We start from the raw sequence: 8,964 nt of genomic DNA on the forward strand, positions 1-8,964 counted from the left end.
CTATGGGGCAGGAGCGATAGCACAGCGGGTAGGGCATTTGCCTTGCATGCGGCCGACCCGGGTTCGATTCCCAGCATCCCATATGGTCCCCCAGCACCGCCAGGAGTAATTCCTGAGTGCTGAGCCAGGAATAACCCCTGTGCATCGCCGGGTGTGACCCGAAAAGCAAAAAGAGAGAGAGAGAGAGAGAGAGAGAGAGAGAGAGAGAGAGATTTCTGCATTTACTTGGAGCTTCGCCTTGAGGATTCTGCTTTGTGCGTTGTTTCGTTGTTGCTGTTGTTGTTTTGCTTCATCCTTTCTCAGTACAGTCCTCCTCTGCTTCTTTCTCCGCAGGTCACGGGTTCGGGACCTCCAAGATGTCACGTGCACAGACATTCCCCAGCTACACCTCGGAGCAGAGCGAGGAAACCCAGCCCACTCTGTCCCGGTCCAGCAGCTACGGGTTCAGCTACAGTTCCAGCCTCATTCAATGACACAGAGTCACCGCTGACCAGAGACAGTCTGCCCTGGACCTGCTTCCGGGTCATTGCTCCCTCTGCTGCCCGGAAGACCAATTGCAGTAAAAAAAATTGAAATGGGTCGGGTCGAGCCCCCCTCCCAGGGGAAGGCTGAAATGACTTCTGCTTCCATGATTCTGTGGCTCAGTCCTTTATTTATTGAGTTTCTTCGGGAGAAATCTATGTTTTACAAAAAGTAGAATCCAAATCGTATGAACAGTTCTTTAAGTCCAATTCTTTGGGTGAGAGAGCAGAAGCCGGGGGCCGTGGGAGGGGTGACCCACACTGGAGGGGCGGGTATTGATCCCTTTTTTTCCTGGCTCCGTCCTCCCGTCTGATAGCAGGGTCGGATCTTAGCTGTAACCAGACCCACCCCGGCTTGGAAGCTTTGGACGGAGACAGACACATCCGGTGAGCTGCGTACATGGCTTCCCGAGGCTCCTATAAATAAGCAAAGGTTTAGGGAACATGACATTTAGAACACACTAATGCACAGGGCCTCATAGCTCGACTCGGTGTGTGTGTGTGTGTGTGTACATGTGTGTAGACAAACACGGACATGGATATTGCCATATCCATCTCTGTCTTACCAGTATATATCAGTGTGTGCCGAGGGTGACAGGATATGCTCACTTAAATTGTTGAATACTGTCATTTGGTGCATTAAAACTTAAGGTTGTTATGTTGAATAGCTATTTTTAAAATAGTGCTGTAAAAAAAAAAGGCTTCTTATTAGCAAAAGTATTTATATCGTCAAGTCTGCTCCTATGCAAATGTAAGGGGAAATGTGAGAAGGGGGCGTTGTTGGAACAAAAAAAAAAACCAGTGCTCTGGCCTATGTGCCCTCGCCAGCTATACAGTCTCTCCGACTAATGACAGTGGTGTCGACAAAACGTCTCTCTCTAGTCGCTGCGGTGGGGGAGGGTTTGGTGCGAGGACTCTAGGCTTCTGAGGGTCCCTGAGAAAAGGGGCTCCACATAGGAGCTGGTTCAGAAAGATAAAAACCCGCTGAAAGAGAAGCAGCTCTTTTGTGCCGAGAAGGTCATCACAGAGGCCAGAGTTGTACATATCACTCACTAAGATGGCACAGAGGTGCTCCTGGGAGGACCATCCGGGACCTGTCATTCAGTGTACACCCAGAATTTCATGGGCTCTATTTTCCTCTTACTAGACAAGGGCTGGCTGAGACCATCAGAAAAAAATGGTCCAATGTAAATGCTTTCATCCCTGACACTAAGTGACACTCCCGAGTTTGAAAGGGAAGTAGGAATTCCTTGTGAACAAAAAAGGTTTGGCTAACTTCAGTCAAGGGGAACTGGGAACTTGTGCCCTTAATTAATTTTGGGGTTCACATGGATTAAAAAAAAAAAACACATTTTGCTCTGCCAAAATTATCTGATGCAGCATGCCAAAGGCAATCATCTTCCCAACTCCTCTGGGGTGGAGCGGGACAACGGGCTGAGGGCATGTAAGATGAAAACCTCATCTTGGTCACATCAAAGAAATTTTTTGTTTTTGGCTTTTTGGGTCACACTCAGCAGCGCACAGGGGTTACTCCTGGCTGTGCACTCAGGAATTACTCCTGGCCGTGCTGGGAGACCATATGGGATGCTGGGAATCGAACCCGGGTCGGCCGCATGCAAGGCAAACGCCCTACCCGCTGTGCTATCACTCCAGCCCCACATCAAAGAAATTTTTTAACTTTCAAAATCAGTCTGTTTCAAAGCACCTGTTTTGCTGATCTGTGAAAATCCTATCCCTCGCTTGTGTGTAGACTTGACTATTCACTCAGGGAAGTGCCACTGAATTAAAATGGTTCCGGGGCCTTCCTTGAGCATGTCTCACTGAGAGCAACTACCTAGACTCTTCAAATCTCTCAGATAAGTATGAAAATCCCATCAAGATGCTAATCATAAGAGTTAATGTGGCTGCGAAAAATAATTATCTTGAGCTTTCAGGGATAAAAGAGAAAATTACTCAAACTCTCTGCACTGTGAATTCTGCTGACGCGGCAGAAGAGGCGCTGAGTGGGCCCAGACGGGGACGCAGCCGTCCCCCTGCCACCCCAGCTTCCGGCACGGCGCACCTCGGGATGACTTTAGCACGTGGCATTTGCTTCGGAAATGCCACTAGTGAAACTCCCCAGAGCAACTCCCGCTGAGACCACTTAGGCATGAGCTCCTGGCGGGGTCAGGTGGGGCGTCAGCCCCTCGCTGGCCCTCCCGGTTGAGCTGTTGCTTAGAGACCACAAGTTTCCTCAAGGGACTTATGGGAAAGACCCTCAGGGGTCCTGGTTCTTGTCTCGGCTTTCTTTATGTGCCAAGAGCACAGACAGCGAGTCCAGAGAGGCTTCTGCTGACTAGATGAGTTTGCTCTTTGGCCTGTCTGCTAGGAGACAGTGCCCGCACGAGGTTGCTGCACGAACACCGTTGGCTTGGATTCTTTACCAGTGAAGGGAACTGAAAAAGTACCCCAGACCTGGCATCTTCTCGGGCCAGTTCATTTTGAAAACAAAGGGCCTTAAAAAGGGTGTGCTAAGAGAAATTCCCGTCCCAAGTCTGGAACCCAAACACAGCCCCATATGAAATCACGCTAATAAAATATCTCGTGGTTTGTTTCTGGAGATTTTTTCCTAACATCTTCCTCCGACTACACTTAGAATTGCAGTCGAGTCAAAGCCACTGAACGATTAAGTAAGAGAATTGATGTTAACCCACTACACGTGACGTAAGGCGGTGTGTGTTGTAATTAGAATGGCAAGCAGAAAAATCGTCTACAACAGCCAAAGAGGAAAGCCACCGTACCCACCTTCTAGAAATTTACCGAAACAATTCCAGTGGAACCACTAGTGACTGGAGCAACTCACTTGAGCTCTGGGTTTTTGAGCAAAGCGACCTCTACCCTTCACCAGTCATTTTTCTCCCTTCAGGAATTGTCTTATACCTTTGGATGCATGTGTTCTTTTTCACTGGGAGAGAGCTATCATTCTGAACCAAAGACATCCTTTAGACATCATTAGGGATCCATCCAGATTATTGGGGGTGAACAGAAGAGATTGGAAGGGAGAAAGGGTGAAGAAACCCAATACAAAAAGAGTTTATCAGAGAGAACATCCTGGAGGAACTGCTTGTTTTACAGGGAGATTCCAGGAGAGTTATTCTTTATATCCCCAAATTTTTCTTCTGACATTAATTACAACACACATGGCCTCTGTATTTAAAATGCCGAAAAGTGAAAAATAATTTTGAAAAGATAGTTTTGGATTTACTTTCTGGTAGGGGAAAAGAAAACACATCTTTCACATATTCATTGAATAAATAATGGGCTCTCAGAACTGATTTATTTATGCAGGGTGCAGATATTTATAATTCAACAGGTCCTGGCCACTGCCACAATTTGAACTTAATGAAACAAATATTTACTTATATATTAGGAAAGATGCAGCTTGATAGGGCATGTGAAATAAAGTAAGACATATTCTAAGTAAACCTCAACATTTCCAAATATAATGAGGATTAGCCCTAGTCGCTTGTACTCTGTCTGTATCTTCATGGAATAATTGTTTGAAAATAATTTGTTGCCTATGAGATGGGTATCCACTTATATTTCAATCCAATATAGATCAATGGATTGACCCATGTCTTTAAACTGTTAGTGGTTTTGATAGATCCAATTTATTGCATGCTGTATCTTTGTAGTAAATATTAAAAACATCAAAAAATCAATACCTGTCCCTCATTCTTTGACCAATATCTCAGAAAACTTTCTTTAAAAGTATTATGACCTATTTCCCGGCCTATTTTAGACATTTGCTAAAATCATCTACTAATGCTGCGGTGAAAACAAGCTAAACAAATTATATTCTGATTTTTAAAGGAATATTTTTGATGATTATAACAGCACAATGAAGGGACAAGAGGTATACAATGTGGCTCACCTTTGGGATTTTAATACTTCATATTTATGCAAAGTATACTAAAACCTGGGCAAAATTCAAGTTACACATTTTTCTTTAATCTTGCTAATATATCTACTAATACCTTGAAATCTAAACTACTTTAGCAATCATTAACATATAATCTACCAAGATTCACCTCTCACAATCATAGGAACATGCCACTCCACTTGCATGAATTATTCTATCAGTGATAAGTCCACACTAATGAATTATGACCCTGTGAAATTCATGGAGTGTAATTTCCCATGTGAGGGGTAGAGGAGAACAGGAATCAGGAGAGCAACAATTGAGCTAAAGCTATAGACTGATGAACACCTGTGAAGAAACACAAGGACCCTAGTTGCTTAATCTCCTAACCCCGGACCCATCACAGGATAAGTCACCTTTGGTGGCTTCACCTGCAACCAAGTGTACCATGGGAAGAATTTTGAAGTTAGTACTGGCAGACCGTACATAAAGCAGGCTTCCTTAGTACTGGAGAAGATTAGCTGGCATATCAGAATGTTTAGCAAAATCCCCATAGTAAAATGCCTCTTCAGTACCATGAAGTATGAAGATACCATGAGTATCATTTTTCTATGGATAACTCATCTGAGTTTTTATATGAAGATAAGTGTTTATTAGGTGGACTGAGGGTCACCTTTGTGTGTGTTATCAGCTCCGTGAATATGTTGTTGTTTGTCCACACCCAGCAGTGCTCAAGGCTTACTTCTGGCTCTGTGCTCAGCGGTGACTCCTGGCAAGGGTCAGAGGACCATATGTGGTTTCAGAGATCGAACCCAAGTCAGCCACATGTAAGGCAAGATTCTACCTGCTGTGCTAGTGCTTTGACCCTTGATGAATATTTTGAAAAGATCAGCTCATGATTTTCCTGGAAACCACACATTCTTTTTTCTTGAGCCTATGTGTTAGTTGTATCATGCATCCAATTATTACAACTCACTGAAGCACCGGCCACCGGCAGAGTGTCCTTGATGTATCACAAATGTTGGGGTGTGTTTTCCAGATGGATGGAATGCCGGCTACTCTGGGAGCTATCTTACAGGCCGTGCAGAATAAGGCCTCACTTTATGTTCTGCTAAGGAAAACACTGGTCCTAGAGTTTGTACTTTCTTCACATGCATAGAAATGGTCAGGAACGGATTTGCCTGGTTCCAGGCTTTTGACCCAGAAGTGTTCCCTTGCCCCCCCCCCATCTCCCAGTTACACAGTGGTTGTTCAGAAATGCCACGGGGCCCATAATAAATACGCCATTGTACATGTATGTATTTCCCCACATATTTCAGGTTTTACTCTACCTCAGCTCATCACAGACCATATGAATAGAAAGGTCTCATGTGGCAATTCCTGACTCTTGTGGTAGGTCACAGGCTGTGGGTATGAGTTTTGTCACACAAATTGTCTTTGTTTCTTGTTGGAAATTCAGATTTACTCATTCTTAAGTGATAAATCTTAAATAGGTGTTTGTATCTTGCCTTCCTGTTTAGTCACCCTGTTATAATTACTATTATCGTTTAGGGCCTCTATTACTTGGATGCACTTTGGTTAAATCATTGATTTGTGTCACAACTTCGTTACAGAACATCAGAACAACTTCTTTTGCACATCAACAATGAAAAACTTCCATTTTCAGCTGAAATTTGGGGAGTGACTTTTTTTTTAACATTCACATATCTTAAATGCTTTGTAGACAATTATTCAAATGAACTGAAGTCTAGATAAATAAAACTAAGGTAAAATTGCTAATTAATATGAAAAAAGACATTTTGCATATGGTTTTCACTTATTTTTCCCTACCTTAAAACAAAAGAGAGCTACATTGGTACTGAAAATGTCAACTTCTTTGGAGTCAGAACCCCAAAGTACAGCAGGTAGGGCATTTGGCTGGCACAAGGCCAACCCAGGTTCAATCCTCAGCATCCCATATAGTCCCCTGAGCACCACCAGGAGTGATTCCTAGTTCAAAACTAAGAATAACCCCTGAGCATCTCTATATGTGGCCCCCAAAACAGAATGTCTGTTTCTAGTAAGTCTGTTTACTAAGTTTTGTTTGGCTTCATTATTCCTACTTCATCCTGTCCATGGGATGGATTTAAGAATGAATAGTTACATTTTATAAGGTTATTTGGGTCAGGGTTATGGTCAATACCTTCAACTTGGCTGATTCCTTGCTTTTGAGATAATTTCAAGCTCAGATTATAAAGTTAAACTCCCTCTAAAGACCAAGAATTGCCCATTAAGGGAGAATTGTGCACATATTGGAATTTATTGCTGGATTTATTCAACGAGTGGCTTAGAGGCCTATAAAAATTGCTCTTTTTTTTTTGGAGTCCAAAATTTAAAAATCCAAATTCAGGGAAACAAAGCTGAGGTGATGATTTTTAAAACTTAAGCAGTCACTACCAGATTCCTCTCAAAGAAATGATTGTGAGGTGATTTTGATGGTGTTCCAATGCCATCTGTCATTTGCAAAAGGGAGGAGGAAATATAGAGGAAAATGATACCATTTTGATGAGTTTAAGGTGTAATACAGATCACGTAAATGTTGAATAAATTCTAATTGGTGTATCTGTTGCCAAATTCAAGAAACGATGCTTATTGTTCTATAATCCCCTCCTCTTCTGTTTGTTCCACTCTGTGGTTGGTCACACACCTTAGATGGTGGCACATGCCAGAAATCTTACACTATATTGTGGTGCTGAGAACCCCAAGTAGAAGCGCTTCAAGGATCCTGATTGGAGGCTGGTTCAGGGTTGTCAACTCTCAGCCTTACGCTACCAGGAAAGGCGTTTTTGCCACTGATCTCTCCCTGGCCCACCACGCCTATTCTTTGCTTCAGTAAGTTGGAGGAGTGGAAGAATGATGCCTCCGATCTTTGTGAAGATAAAAGAGATGCTAGATCCTACAGATCAGAGATTCTTTCCAGCGGTAAGACACTACACGTTTAGTTCTGGCAGACAAAATATAAATCACTGAGACAAATCAGTCTGCTCCCTGAAAATAGAGAACTTGGAAACCACTATCTTCTTTACTGCAGTGGCAGATTCCCAAGGACCTGCAGAGCCCCCCAAATATGCCCCTTCACACACACACACACACACACACACACACACACACACACACTAACACAGAGTTTTGACATTTGACCTGCTCTCGATGTTCACTATTGTTATCTTGGTAGGTCCACACACAGTATGATCTTTGCAAAATTCTTACCCCTATGAACCTTCAAATATATTGAGTTATGTGTTATATATGTTTGCTTTCTGTAAATTCTTTTAAATTAATATATAAACTTTGTGAAGTCTTATACTGTACATTATAAAGGGATGGTCTTTGTCGATTGTAACGTTTCTGATCTTTTGATAAAATAATTTTGGACCCTAGACCACTGTCAAGAAATAAAATACCCATTACAAAGTTGCTTCTCTATTGGAAAATATGTATGACATACTTTATTTTTAGTGCCAGTCTCTTCCAGATAAATAATATTTTGGGGACATCTAAACTTAAACAGTAGTTGGGTCACCTTTTGAGATGGTACACAAAGGAATAGCTAGCTGTCCTAAATCCAAGTGTAAATCTGTGTTGGACAGAAAAGAAAATATATAATGAGACAATAAAAAATTAGGTAATTAAACTTTTAAAAATGTATGTGATTTTCCCCTTGGCAAAAAAATACATACAGTGCATAGTTCAAGAATTTATCTTCTTCTGAATTCATAGTTTCTATATCTCAAAACTTAATAGGTAAACCTATTCTATTGTTATTAATGTCTCACTCATAATTCTAAGAAATTTACAAATGCTATTGTGAAAAGAATAATTTTATTTGTAAAATATTACATTTTCCTTCATCATTTGAAAGACGTTCAAAACTACTTTACACCAAAACTTTGCATGACTGAGATTTTGAACATTTAAATTAGTGGTTTTTATCCATGAGTCCTTTAATATTGTTAGTACTGTAAAATTATATGATTTCCTTACATTTTTGTTACCATGTGATGAACTGTACTATGTAACTAAACAGAATTCTGACAATCATATTCTGCTAATCTTTAAAATGTCACTTATCCTTCATTTATTGGCTTGCTATTTTCAAAATAAAGTAGAAGAAAGCCCTTTATTAAATGTAAAGTTAATATTTCCAGTGTTTTCCTAACTCTATTATAATAGGAATGCTATTTCTTTAATTAGGTGAATTTTGGTTTGGTGGAAACATAGACTATTGATCTTGAAAAAAGAGATCAATATTTTAAATTTTATAGTAGACACCCCAATTTTTAAGTGACTTTCAATGGTGTCGTCAAACTAGAAAGGAAATGACTGAAAAAGTACGTTTTGGGTCGACGAAGCTTTTAACATCACAAGTGAAAATGTGTGTGGAATGTGTAGGTTGCGTGTAGATTGCTGAGTAGGACCACCTTCCCGTTATACGTGGGCCTCTCTGGAAATCCATATACAGAATCTCCTTTTCAAACATGATGTTTAAACAGGAGCTGAGCA

At 41.3% G+C, this 8,964-nt stretch overlaps 1 protein-coding gene across 1 annotated transcript in view; it reads left to right on the forward strand.

Moving 5' to 3' along the window:
* DOK6 (docking protein 6) overlaps positions 1 to 8,595 on the forward strand; it is a 435,375-nt gene extending 426,780 nt beyond the window's left edge. The window contains exon 8 of the mRNA XM_055129136.1: positions 334 to 8,595. Within this exon, the coding sequence (XP_054985111.1) occupies positions 334 to 473 (140 nt within the window). The 3' untranslated portion in view covers positions 474 to 8,595. The remainder of the gene's footprint in view (positions 1 to 333) is intronic.
* The last annotated feature ends 369 nt before the right edge of the window (positions 8,596 to 8,964 follow it).

The sequence above is a fragment of the Sorex araneus genome, chromosome 2 (genome assembly GCF_027595985.1).
Source record: "Sorex araneus isolate mSorAra2 chromosome 2, mSorAra2.pri, whole genome shotgun sequence".
NCBI classification, from domain to species: domain Eukaryota; kingdom Metazoa; phylum Chordata; class Mammalia; order Eulipotyphla; family Soricidae; genus Sorex; species Sorex araneus.